General features: G+C 44.2%; 1 protein-coding gene across 4 annotated transcripts in view; it reads left to right on the top strand.

Annotated features, from left to right (window-relative positions):
- The window catches only part of mybpc1 (myosin binding protein C1), a 132,520-nt gene that overhangs the window by 17,666 nt on the left and 101,501 nt on the right, over positions 1-13,353 (top strand). For all 4 annotated transcript variants that reach the window (XM_059978534.1, XM_059978532.1, XM_059978531.1 and 1 more), the window contains exon 2: positions 2,312-2,578. In XM_059978534.1, coding sequence (XP_059834517.1) covers positions 2,312-2,578 — 267 coding nt within the window. The remainder of the gene's footprint in view (positions 1-2,311; positions 2,579-13,353) is intronic.

Below are 13,353 nucleotides of genomic sequence, written 5' to 3'. Positions count from 1 at the left end.
TCATCCAGGCGAGTGTGTTTAGGACAAAGAGACAGGCAGGAAATAGGGCTATTAAAAATAACAAACTTCATACTATCTTAAAAATTCCCAGGCAGTTAATCTGATCAACCTTTCCAGTTATCCCCCACCCCCTCTGCTTATTACCTGTGATTGTGCTGTAAACACTTTAAACCACTGTTTATAATGTAGCTTACATTATAAATACATGCTGTTATTTATGTATTAATGCACATTTTAAAGTCAGAGACATAGAAAAGTATAGCACAGAAACGCCCTAGTCTGTGATTACCTATTTTGTCACACCATGACCAGTACACCACATGAAATTGCTAAAACCTGTAAACATACACTCAATAGCCAGTACTGAGTAGCATAAATCCACTTTGTACCATACTTTAACCTGCACCCAATTAAGTGGCCACTGAGTGTATATTTGTGGTTTCTGCTGCAGTAGCCCATCCACTTCAAGGTTTAACATGTTGGACATTCAGAGATGCTCTTCTGCACAGCACTGTGAATCTTGTGGGTATTTGAATTACTATCAGCTTGAACCAGACTGGCCATTCTCCTCTGACCTCTATCACTAACAATGCATTTTCACCCACAGAACTGCCACTCACTGTTTTTCACACCATTCTCTGGAAACTCTAGAAAATGTTGTGGGTGAAAACCTCAGAAGATCAGCAGTATCTGAGATACTGCCGGCACCAACAATCATTCCGCAGTCAAAGTCACTTGGGTCCCATTTCTTCACCTTTCTGATGTTTGGTCTGAACAAGAACTGAACCTCTTGACCGTGTCTGTGTGCTTTAATACATTGAGTTGCTGTGATGTGATTAGCTGATCGCATTAATGAGCAGCTGTACCTGGTGAAGTGAGGACTGAATGGATATGGTGAGTAGAGTTGATCCTTGATTATGTGGCCCAATGAGCTGATACCTAGTAGTGTTGAACCGTGCTTAGGGCAAGATGCTCCATTTCATTAGTGACACAGAACAACTGAAAGGCAAGTGGGATTGTTGTGTAAAGATCATCAGAGTGTCATTCTGGAGAAATCTGTGGAAAGGTGGTGGGTGACTAGTTAGTCTGGAACAGAGTGAAGGTTGGAAGGTTGGAAGGGTAGATATAGATAGGGATGAGACACACACTGTGGAACTCAGTGTGTCTTCAGCTATTGGCTCAGGAAAATGTCCTATGTGGAATGTAGTTGGGTCAGGCTGGAATAATGCAAGTTGCAATGTTAGACTGTGCACGGGGTCAATAAGGATCAGTGAAAAATTCCACAGAGATTTACCACCCTGAAAGCCTGGGGCACTAATATCCTCACAGTCTCCCTGCAGGGTCACACGTCGTGCCTGGGCAGCACGGGCTGTGCAGGCAAGCAATGATAATAAAGATTAAGTTTATCTTTTGTCACACGTACAGTACTTCAAAGCATGCAATGAATCTGGAAAGATCCAGTCCAGAAAAACTCTACTGAAAGTGATGGAAACAGCCCAGTCCGTCACAGGCAAAGTTCTCTCCACCATTGAGCACATTTACATGAAGCATTTCCACAAGAAAACAGCGTCCATCGTCAAGAACTCCACCAGCCTCTTCTTGCTGGTACTTAGTTCCATGCCACTAGTTCAGGAGCAGTTATTACCCTTCCTGAACCAGTGTGGATAACTTCACTCACCACAACACTGTACTGATTCCACAACCTACAGAAACGAGAGAAAATCTGCAGATGCTGAAGGCTTTCGGCCCGAAGTGTCAACTGTACTCTTTTCTTAGATGCAGCCTGGCCTGTTGAGTTTCTCCAGCATTTCGTGTCCTACAGACTCATCTTCAAGGGCTCGACAACTCATGTTCTTGATATTATTTATTTTTTTATGTGCACAATCTGCCTTTGTTTGCACGTTGATTGTCAGTCGTTGTGTACAGCGGTGGTTAGCACAATGCTTTACAGTACATGTGACGCAGGTTCATTTCCCACAGCAGGCTGTAAGGAGTTTGTGTTCTGCCCTCGATGGCGTGGCTTTCCTTGGAGTGCTCTAGTTCCCTCCCACAGTCCAAAGACCTACCGGTTGATAGGTTAATTGGTCACTGTAAATTGCCCTGTGATTAGGCTCAGATTAAATCGGGGAATTGCTAGGTGGCGTGACTCGAAGGGCCCTAAGGGCCCATTTTATGCTGTATCCCAATAAATAAAATGAAATTTCTGTTATAGTTATATGCATGTAAATTAATCCTAAGGGATTTTAAGTTTGATTTTGATCATGTCTGCTTTTGGACACGATGCAGCGTGAAAATGTTTTCTCTCCTACAGTGTCAGCGTTTACCAAGAAACCAAAGACCCTAGAGGTGACAGCTGGGAGTCAGGCAGAGTTTGTGGCTGAAGTCGCCAAGGCAGATGCTAAAGTGAAATGGCAAAGAGATGGCAAAGATATCCAGGCAGGTGAAAAGCACACTATTACATCGGAAGGCGTGCAGCACAAGCTGGTCGTGAACAATGCAACGAAGGAGGACGAGGTGGCGTATGCAGTCATCAGTGGCACGTCTAAAATCAAATTTGAACTCAAGGTCAAGGAGGGAGGTAGGAGCAGAAAGAGCAATTCATCTCATTTATTCCCGTTGTTCAATCTCATCATCTGGATCTCTCACTTCTCCAGCTTTTTATTTATTTAGAGATACTGTGCAAAACAGGGCTTCCTGCCCAATGAACCCACCGATTTAACCCTAGCCTAATCACGGGTCAATTTACAATGACCAATTAACCTACTGACTGGTACGTCTTTGGACTGTGGGAGGAAACCAGAGCACCTGGAGGAAACCAATATGCACACATGAAGGAATGTAACAACTTGCTTACAGAAGATGCCGGATTGAGCTCCAAACTCAACATCCCGAGGTGTAATAGTGTCCTGCTAGCCGCTACACTACTGTGGCGCCTCAAGAAAAGTTCTGACAACCTCAAATGCTAATGCTGTTTCTCAATCCATAGATGCAGCCTGACCATACGACCATTAAGGATAGGAGCAGAACTAGGCCATTCAGCCCATCATGTCTGCTTTGACATTCCATCATGGCTGACTTATTATTTCTCTCAACCGCATTCATCTGCTGTCTCTCCAGATCCTTTGGCACCCTGACTAATTAAGAACCTATCAAACTCTGCTTTAAATATACCCAGTGACTTGGGCACAGCCATCTAGGGCAATGCATTCCACAGATTCACCACCCTCTGACTAAAAAAATATTCCTCCTCATCTCTGTTCTAAATGGACATCTTTCTATTCTGAGGCCATACTCTTTGATCCTAGACTCTCCCACTAGGAAACATCCTCTCCACATCCGCTCTATCTAGGCCTTTCAATATTCAGTAAGTTTCAGTGAGATCCCCCCTCATTCTTTTAAACTCCAGTGAGTACAGCCTGAGAGCTATCAAACACTGCTCATATGTTAACCGTTTCGTTCCTGGGATCATTCTCACGAACCTCCTCAGAACTCTCTCCGACGCCAGCACATCCCTTCCTAGATAAGAGACCCAAAATTGCTCTCAATACTCCCAAGTGTGGTCTGACCAACACCTTATAACGTGTTAGCATTATGTCCTTGCTTTCATATCCTAGTTCCCTGGAGATGGATGTTACTGCCTGTTTTCAGATTTTATTTTTACTTTATTTACTTAGAGATACAGAGTGGTATAGGCCCTTCCGATCAAACACACCCATGCTGCCCGATTGCACCATATGACCCACCAACCTACTGACCTGTACACCTTTGGAATGGGGGAGGAAACGGAAGTACCCAGAGGAAACCCTCACCATCATGGGGAGAATGGACAGTACAAATTCTTCACAGACAGCGGCACGCCGGCACTGCAATAGTGTTCTGCTAACGCTGTGCTCCCGACCCGTCCCAGTTATCATCAGGCAGTAAGCATACTCCGCTAATCACAAAGAATTTGAGCCCAAGAAACTAGCTACCATAGACCGCCAACATTTCTCACCCAACAAAGATGCCAATAGAAGTCTGACTTGGGTTGATTAACACATTGGATTCCCAGCAGTTTGTGAACATAGGACGCAGACCAGTCCAACAGAGGAACAGGTGCTTCTGCCTAAATATTATGCCAAGCTAATTAAAAAGTAATTAAATGCCCAACTAATCTAATCCCTTCTGCTTTCACAATGACCATATCCTACCATTTCATGCACTTTCATGTGACAGACAGGGTGGTTTGAGTATCACAGGAACTACTGATCCCCTGGGATTTTTTCACACAATGGTCTCTATGGTTTACAGAGAACAGTGTGAGAAACAAAAAAATGATCTAGTGAGTGGCATCTTTTTATTGAGAGAGGCCAGACTGGTTCGAGCTGCCAGGAAGGCGGCAGTAATTCATATAACCGTGAGTGGCAACAGTGGAGTGCAGAAGAGCTTCTCTGAATACACAAGATATCGAACGTTAAAGTTGGTAGGCTACAGCAGCAGACAGCCACACTGGGTTCCACTCCTGCACTCACTGACTCTAAATATTACCTTGAGATTAATTTTTTTTACAGAAAAATACAGAAATGCAATAGAATTTATGGAAAACCATCCGCAAACAACCTATCAGGAATAAAACATTTAAGAGTAGCCCTAATTACAATTCACTCCTGTAAATTGAGGGGACGTGATTTTAAGGGGATGGGAGGGAAGTGTGTGGGTGGGATGTCAGAGGTAAGTTTTATACACCGGGTACATGGAACACACTGTCAGGGATGGTGGTAGAGGTAGATACGTTTAAAAGTCTCTTAGATAGGCATATAGATGATAGAAAAATGGAGGGCTATGTAGGAGGGAAGGGTTAGATTTATCTTTGTGTAGTTTAAAGGGTCAGCACAGCAATATGGGTGAAGGACTTGTAGTGTTCTATGCTTTGTGCACCAGGCAGGAACCAAACTCTGCACTCACATCAGAGTTTTAGTTAAATAGCCATGTTTTAAATTAATTTATAAGATTTTAGCATCGTGACCAGGCCAGCAGTTTTTACCCATCCCTAATTGCCCTTGGGAAGGTGTGGGGGTGAAGTGAACTGTCTTCCTAGTGATGGTGCCCCATAAGCTCTGTTGTGAAGGAAGTTCCAGAACTTAGACCCAGCAACACTGGCAAATCGTCAATACCGTATACTGCCAGGTTAGGATGCCACATGGCCAGAAGGCAGCGTTCCCAGTGCCCAACGCCTTTCTCCTTGTTGGGACTGGGAGGTGTTGTCAAGGCTGACCAATTCCGCTTCACTAAACCTTGTGCAACCATACCACAGTGGTTGATGTAATCGCGTTACAGCACCAGTGACCCAGGTTCAGTTCCTGCCGCTCTCTGTAAGGAGTTTGTAGGTTTTCCCCATGACTGTGTGTGATTTCTCTGGATTCTTCGATTTCCTCCCACAGTCCAAAGACATATGGGTGAATTAGGTTAATTGATCATTTGGGTATAAATACACGGTATGGTCTCATTAGTCTGGAAAGACCTGCTACCATGTTATATTTCTAAACGGGCACCACAGTAGCATTGTGGTTAGTGCAACATATTTAAAGCTTGGAGCATCAGAGCTCAGAGATCAATTCCACCATCCACCTGTGAATTGTATGGGTTTCCTCTGAGCGCCTGGTTTCCTCCCAAAGTCCGAAGACCTACCAGTTTGTAGGCTGATTGGTCATCGTAAGTTGTCCTGTGATTCGGCTAGTGCTAAATCGATGGGTTGCTGGGTGTCCAGCTCATTGGGCTGGAAGGGTCTGTTCTGCACTGTATCTCTAAATAAATAAGTCTTTTAAAAATGATTAGAGAAGATTAGAGTGGCACGGCAGCAAAGCAGCTAGTGCATGGCTTTACATTACCAGCAATCCCTGGTCAGGCTTCAGTTCTCACTACCTGAGCAATACACTGTTATCCGTCACACCATCGCATCCGAGGAGCGTGGGCTTGCTGGATGATAAAACCGAGCAGAGAGATGAGAGACCCTTCGGTGTAACAGCATCAGTTAAATGGAGATGGGGAAGGGGAACCTCCAGTCCCAAACGACCACACATGTAGACAGGGTGAGGACGGCATCTGGCATCCAAACCCTCATTGGAAGTGCAAAAGTAAGGGAAGCATGCTTCTGCTTGGCACTGTGGTGTTGTGGTCAGTGTAATGCTTTACAGTGCCAGCACCTGTAATTGAGGTTCAAATGCCACCTCCGTCTGTAAGGAGCCTGCACTTTCTTCCCGTGACCACGTGAATTTGTACCCAGTGCTCCGTTTTCCACCCACATTCCAAAAACGTACAGCATGGGCTAGGATTAGCAAGCTGTGGGCATGCTACAGTGGCGAAGGGAACGCGCTGACACTTGTGGGCTGCCACCAGCACATCCTCCAATGACACAAACAACACTTTTTACTGTATGTTTCAAAGTACAATGACAAATAGAACTAATCTTTAGTTCACTCTGGTGTCTGGTACTGTTGAAATTGCGGACAAAGATCTGACCTCCTGCATGTCCCTAAAATATAATCACTCTGTTATTGACAGCTGTGGCCTCAGCTGTCTGAGTAATGGAATTCTGTACGTAATCCACTCCGTTCCTCTTGCATACATATGAACATACGAATAAGGGGCAAGAATAGAACAGTCAGCCCCCTCGAGGCAGCTCTCCCATTCAATAAGATCAGGACTGATCTCACTCCACATTCTCACCCACCCCCTGGAACACTTCACCTACTGCTTCTCAACACTCGGTGGCCACTTTATTAGGTACAGGAGTGGAACCCGGTGTGGTTTCTGCTGCTGTAGCCCAGACACTTCAGGGTTCGAACTGTCGCGCATTCAGACATGCTGTGCTGCACACCAGTGTTGTAATGTCACCTGTCACCTTCCTGTCAACTTGAACCAGTGCAGCCATTCTCCTCTGATCTCTCTCATTAACAAGGCATTTTTGCCCACAGAACTGTTACTCACTGGATGCTTTCTTCTTTTCTGCACCGTTCTTTAAGAAGTCTAGAGACTGTTGTGTGTGAAAATCTCAGATCAGCCGTTTCTGTGAGACTCAATCGGTCCCGTCTCACACCAGCAATCATTCTACGCTCAAAGTCACTTAATGACATTCCTTCCCCATTCCGATGTTTGGTCTGAAGAACAACTGAACCTCTTGACCATGTCTGCATGCTTTTACACATTGGGTTTCTGCCACATGATTGGCTGATTAGATATTTATGTTATTGAGCAGGTGTGCAAGTGTACCTAATAAAGTGGCCACTGAGTGTATTTTATATACACAATCAACAGCCCAAGGTTCAGAAGAAACAATAATTAGGGATATAGAAGTATAGAAATACACTTTTAAAGAAAAAATATCTGAGGCCACCAAGGGTATTTCAGCCTCGAGGTTCTTACCTCTTGAGGAAAAGTGATCCAAAGATTACAATCTTCTGATGTCTTGCATGGCGACCCATTATTTTTACAAAGTGACCTCTCCTCAGGGACCAACCTTTCTGAGTTCACCTGGTCTTATGTTGTTTGGTGATTAAACTTGAGGAGAGGCCCTTCGGCCCACAATGTTGTGCTGAAGTAAGTAAGCCTAGTGACATCTAATCCCTTCTGCCTGCACGTGGTCCCTCCACTCTCTGCAGCACATACAAAATGCTGGAGGAACTCAGCAGGTCTAGCATCTATGGAGGAGAATAAGCAGTCTATGTTTTGGGTTGAGACTCTTCATCAGGATCTACTTCTGCTTTCCCTCCATCCTCTGCCTCTTCAGTGAAAACAATCCAAGTTTGTCTAATATTACATGCCTTTAATCCAGGCAGCACCTGGTAAACCTCCTCTGCACCTCCCTACAATGAGGCAGCCAGAACTGAACGCAAGACAAAAGATTAGCTTTATTTGTCACACGTACATTGAAACACACAGTGAGATGTGTTGTTCTGTGTCAACGACCAACACAGTCCGAGGATGTGCTGAGGGCAGCCCGCAAGTGTTGCTACACTTACCAGCCCTAACCCATACGTCTTTAGGAATGAGGGAGGAAACCGGAGCACCAGGAGCAAACACAAGTGGTCCCGGGGGAGAGGAACATAAAAACTCCTTACAGACGGTGGTGCAAACTGAACCCCCATCTTCCAATCGCTGGGGCTGTAAACGGTTAAGTTAACCATTCGCAGTGACCTTGCCTGGTCTTCATGTGGTTTGAACATAGAACAGTGCAGCACAATACAGGCCCTTCGGCCCACAATATTGTGCTGACCCATTAACCTACACCAAGATCAATCTAACCCTTCTGTCCCACATAACCCTCCATTTTAATTTCATCGATGTGACTTTCTAAGTAGCTCTTAAGTATCTCTAATGTATCTAATGTATGGTGATTAAGCTTATGAAAGTGATTCTGGGATTGAAAGACTTATCATATGAAGAGTGTTTGATGACTGAGCCTCTTCTCAGAAGCCTGAGGGGTGACCTCACTGAAACCCTTTGAATGTTGATAGGCCTTGATCGAGTGGATGTTTCCTATGGTGGGGGAGTCGAGGACCGGAGGGCACAGCCTCAGAACAGAGGGACGTCCATTTAAGACCATACGTTACAGCAGCAGAATCAGGCGATTCAGCCCATCGAGTCTGCTCTGTCATTTCATTATGACTGATCCATTTTCCCTCTCAGCCCCAGACTCCTACCTTCCCCCCACCCTTGTCCTTCATTCCCTGACCAGTCAGGAATCTATTAACCTCTGCATTAAGTATACATGAGGACTTGGCCCCCACAGCTGTCTGTGGCAGTCAATTCCACTTTCTGGCAAAATAAATTCTTCCTCATTTCTATTCTAAAAAGACACCCCTCTATTCTGAGGCTGTGTTCTCTGGTTTTAGACTCTCCCACCATAGACCCTCTCCACATCCACTCTATCAGGGCGTTTTACCATTCAATAGGTTTAAATGAGGTCACCCCTCTTTCTTCTGAAATCTAGTGAATACAGGCCCAGAGCCATCAAACACTCTTCATATGACAAGCCATTCTCAATCCTGGAGTCATTTTCATGAACCTCCTTTGAACTCTCTCCAGGATCAGCACAAACTTTCTAAGATATGGGGCCCAGAACTGCTCACAATACTCTGTGAGGCCTCACCTGTGCTTTATGAAGTCTCAACATTACATCCTTGCTTTTATATTCTAGTCCTCTCAAAATGAATACTAACATCACATTTGCCTCCCTCTCCACAGACTTAACCTGTGAATGAACCTTTAGGGAATCCTGCACAAGGACTCCCAAGTCCCTTTGCACCTCAGAGTTTTGTATTTCCTCTTCATTTGGAAGATAATCAACCCTTTCATTTCTTCTACCAAAGTGCATGATCATAAATTTCCTGGCACTGTATTCCATCTGCCTTTTCTTTGCCCATTCTCCTGTCTCTCTGCAGCCTCTCTACTTCCTCTAAACTACCTGCCCCTACACCTAACTTCATAATGTCTGCAAACTTTGCAACAAAGATATCAATTCCATCACCCAAATCATTGATATAGTACGCAAAAAGAGTTAGTCCCAACACAGACCCCTGTGGAACACCACTAGTCACTGGCAGCCAACCTGAAAAGGCTCTCTTTATTCCCACTCTTTGCCTCCTGCCAATCAGCCACTGCTTTATCGTCTGTGCTAGAATCTTTCCTGTAATACCATGGTCTCATAGCTTGTTAACCTGGTCAACGCCCTTCTGAAAATCCAAATCCACAACATCAACCAATTCTTCTTTGTCTAGCCTGCTTGTTATTTGTTCAAAGAACTTCAGCAGATTTGTTAGGCAAGAATTTCCCTTGAAGAAACCATGCTGACTACAGCCTATTTTATCATGTGCCTCCAAATATTCTGAGACCTCATCCTTAATAATCTACTCCAACATCTTAGTCTGAGGTCAGACTAAAGGGCTTACAGTTTCCTTTCTTCTTTCTGCCTCTCTCCCTTCTTGGAGGGTGGAGTGATATTTACAATTTTCCAGTGTTCTGGCAGCATTCCAGAATCTAGTGACTTTTGAAAGATCATTACTAATCCTTCACGATCTCTTCATCCACCTCTCTCAGAACCCCGGGGTGTACACCATCACATCCAGGTGACTTATTTACCTTCAGACCTTTCAGTTTTCCCAAGAAACTTCTCCCTAGTAATGGTAACATCACACACTTCCCACCCCCTGACACAGAATACTGCTAGTGTCTTCCACAGTAAAGACTGATGCAAATTTCAAGTTATTCAGTTTGCCTGCTATTTCCTTGTCCCCCATTATTACCTTTCCAGCATCGTTTTCCAGTGGCCCGATATCCACTCTCACCTCTCTTTTACACTTTACATCTTTGGAGAAACTTCTGATATTTAGAGTGTAAATGAGGAGGAATTTCTTTAGCCAGAGAGTGATGAATCTGTGGAATTCTTTGCCACAGGTGGCTGTGGAGGCCAAGTCTTTGTGTATATTTAAGGCTTGATTGCTCAGATCATGAAGAGATACGGGAAGAAGGCAGGAGATTGGGGCTGAGAGAGAAATGGATCAGCCATGATGAAACGGCAGACCGAACATTCACTTGACGTCTAAGAGTTTCTGAAACCCCTCTGTTGTACCTGCCTCCATCACCCTGGCACATTCCTGGCACCCAACACTCTGTGTAAAAAAAAAACTTATCCCTCACATCTCCTTTGAAATTACCTCCACCCACCTTAAAAGTGTGCCCTCTGATATTGGATATTTTGGCCCTGGGGCAAAGAGATACTGGCCATCTACCCTAACTTTAGCTTACTAATTTTAAAAACCTCCAAATGGGTAAATTTGTTTATGGTGTCACTTGTACCATGATAAAGTGAAAAACAGATCAGATCGTTACACAGAGTATTGAGGTAGAACAATGGGAGAACAGTAACAGAATATAAAATAAAGTGTAACAGCTACAGAGAAAGTGCAGTACAGGCAGACAATAAGGTGCAAGGTAGACACAACCCTCTCACTCATCTTCGAGGACTCTACAACTCGTTCTCAGTTTTAATTATTTTTTAATTTGTACAATTTGTCTTCTTCCATACATTGATTGTCTGTTTTTGTTTATGTATAGTTTTTCAGAAATTTTATTTATTTCTTTATTTTCCTGTAACTGCCTGCAAGAAAATGAATCTCAAGGTTGTGTATAGTGACGTATAAGTATTTTGATAATAAATTTACTTTGATCGACTTTGATTGTGCAGTCAGGAGTCCATTTTATTGTACTCAAAAACCTTTCAATAGTTATATAACAAGAGACAGAGTTCTCCTTGAGCCTGATGGTACGTACTTTCAGACTTTTCTGTCTGATGGGAGGGGGATTTCTGGGGGGGGTGGGGTAGAGCTTTTGATATGTTGGTTGCTTTACTGGGATGGTGTTAACCATAGACCTAGGTCTCTCTTCAGCCTCTGCTGCTCCAGAGAAAACATCGCTGGTTTATCCAACCTCTCTTACAGCACATCCCCTCTAATCCAGGTGAACCTCTTCTGCACCTTCTCCAAACCCTTCTCATCCTTATTATGAGGGGGTGACCAGAACTGAACACAATATTCTAGATCTGGCCTAACCTGAGTCTTATAAGGCTGCAACATAACTTCCTGACTCTGAATTTGTTCGACAAGTCTCTGGATTATTTCACGATGCTCATGGTGATGTACGGCACAAGTTATTACACCTAAAAACAGAGCTCTCAGAATAAACGATCCGCGATGTGTTCTATATTGAGTTGCCTAGGCTGGCAGGATTCTGCCCTCAATATCTTTCCTGAGTAGTCAAGGTCACGCCTGCCATGACATTCAAAGCTGGGATTCCAACTGCCCAGATAGAAAGTTATGCTGGATAACTAGGTGATTACCAGATCAAGAGTCATATCTCAGAGGTGAGCTGAAAGATTCTTTCAGTTCATGTTGCTGAATGGAATCTGGTTTGTCAGGAAGGTCCCTTCTTTCCATTCCTTTCCCATGGATATTTTTAGATTCGCCTTAATTGTGTCTGCGCTATTCATCTCACAACTTCCTGCAAAGTAAATACGGAATCTCAGAAAGCTACAGCACAGAGAAGGCTATTCTGCCTGTTGTAACAATGCTATCTCTCAGAAGGAGAAGTTGTGGTTCATCTAGATCACCCATCACCCTATGAGGTCCATGGCCACCAGTACTGACTTAACTCTCTCTCAAAATCTCTGTAGCTGTTGAATTTATTGTGCATTCTGCTGTTGTTTTCCCTTGTGCTACCTCAATGCACTGTGAGATGATCTGATCTGTAGGGACAGTTTGTCCCTGTATCTCAGCTTTAATTGTCACAGGTACATTGAAACATCGATACATAGAGTCAATGACCAACACAGTCCTAGGATGTGCTGGGGGTGGCAGCCTGGCACTGTCACTATTCTTCCAGCATACCCTCAGCTTACTAACCCTGGCCCTACATAGGTCTTTGGCAAGTGGGAGGGACCCAGAGCTGCTGGAAAAACCTACGCAGAGGGAACATATAAACTCCATCCGGAGAGCAACAGGAAGCAAATTCCAGTCGGTGATCGCTGGCACGGTAAACCAATTCTGTGCTATAGTGCCACCCTAACAGATTGTACCTTGTAGAACCCAGTGCCAACACCAAACGTAGAGGCCAGCCTGTTCCTGAGGGTGTGGGGAGAACGGCAGAAAGCTGTCCTGAAAATAATCCTTTCTATTTTGAATTTGTGCCTGTCGGGAGGCTGAGTCCCAGCGTTTAGCCTTTCCCGAGCTCAGCTGGGTTTACAGGTATCTCGTTAACCATAATCCCCGGTTTAAGGTTCCCATATCTCTGGAAACTCAATCTATAATCATTCACTGTCAGGCTTGAGGTTCTGGGTGATGCCCTCCTATTTTTGGAACAAGCTTGATGGGCCGGCAAAGACGTTAGTGGACGCGACAACATCGCACTCATCTTTACCATTTATCTTGTCAGCAGCTACTCAATCACATCCAAGTAAACAGGTCACTAAATACTTCAGAAGCCCATCTACTGGTTTCAAAAAATAGGACAACTGGAACCCTCCTGGCACCAGGACCCAGTCAGGAACATTGAGGATTTAATCGTTTCCCAGGCAGCTAATCGATAGGGATGAGCTTCAAAGACAGACACTTCCATTTAAAGAGAAGTAGCAGGGAGATTTTGAAAGAATGTGCGATGATAATTATAGACTAGGATAACTTACTATTCAATAGCTCCCACTGTAGCTGCAACACAGAACTAAACACCATTGAATCAAAAAAAAACTTGTTTCCGTCTTCAAAGATCAAGTTATCAATATCGTCAATCTCAAGAAAGTGCAAGCATGTGATCGAGACATGGAGC

The sequence above is a fragment of the Hypanus sabinus genome, chromosome 8 (assembly GCF_030144855.1).
Source record: "Hypanus sabinus isolate sHypSab1 chromosome 8, sHypSab1.hap1, whole genome shotgun sequence".
Classification (NCBI taxonomy): domain Eukaryota; kingdom Metazoa; phylum Chordata; class Chondrichthyes; order Myliobatiformes; family Dasyatidae; genus Hypanus; species Hypanus sabinus.
The sequence above is the reverse complement of the archived record's forward strand: the minus strand, read 5'-3'. Positions and strand labels throughout refer to the sequence as shown.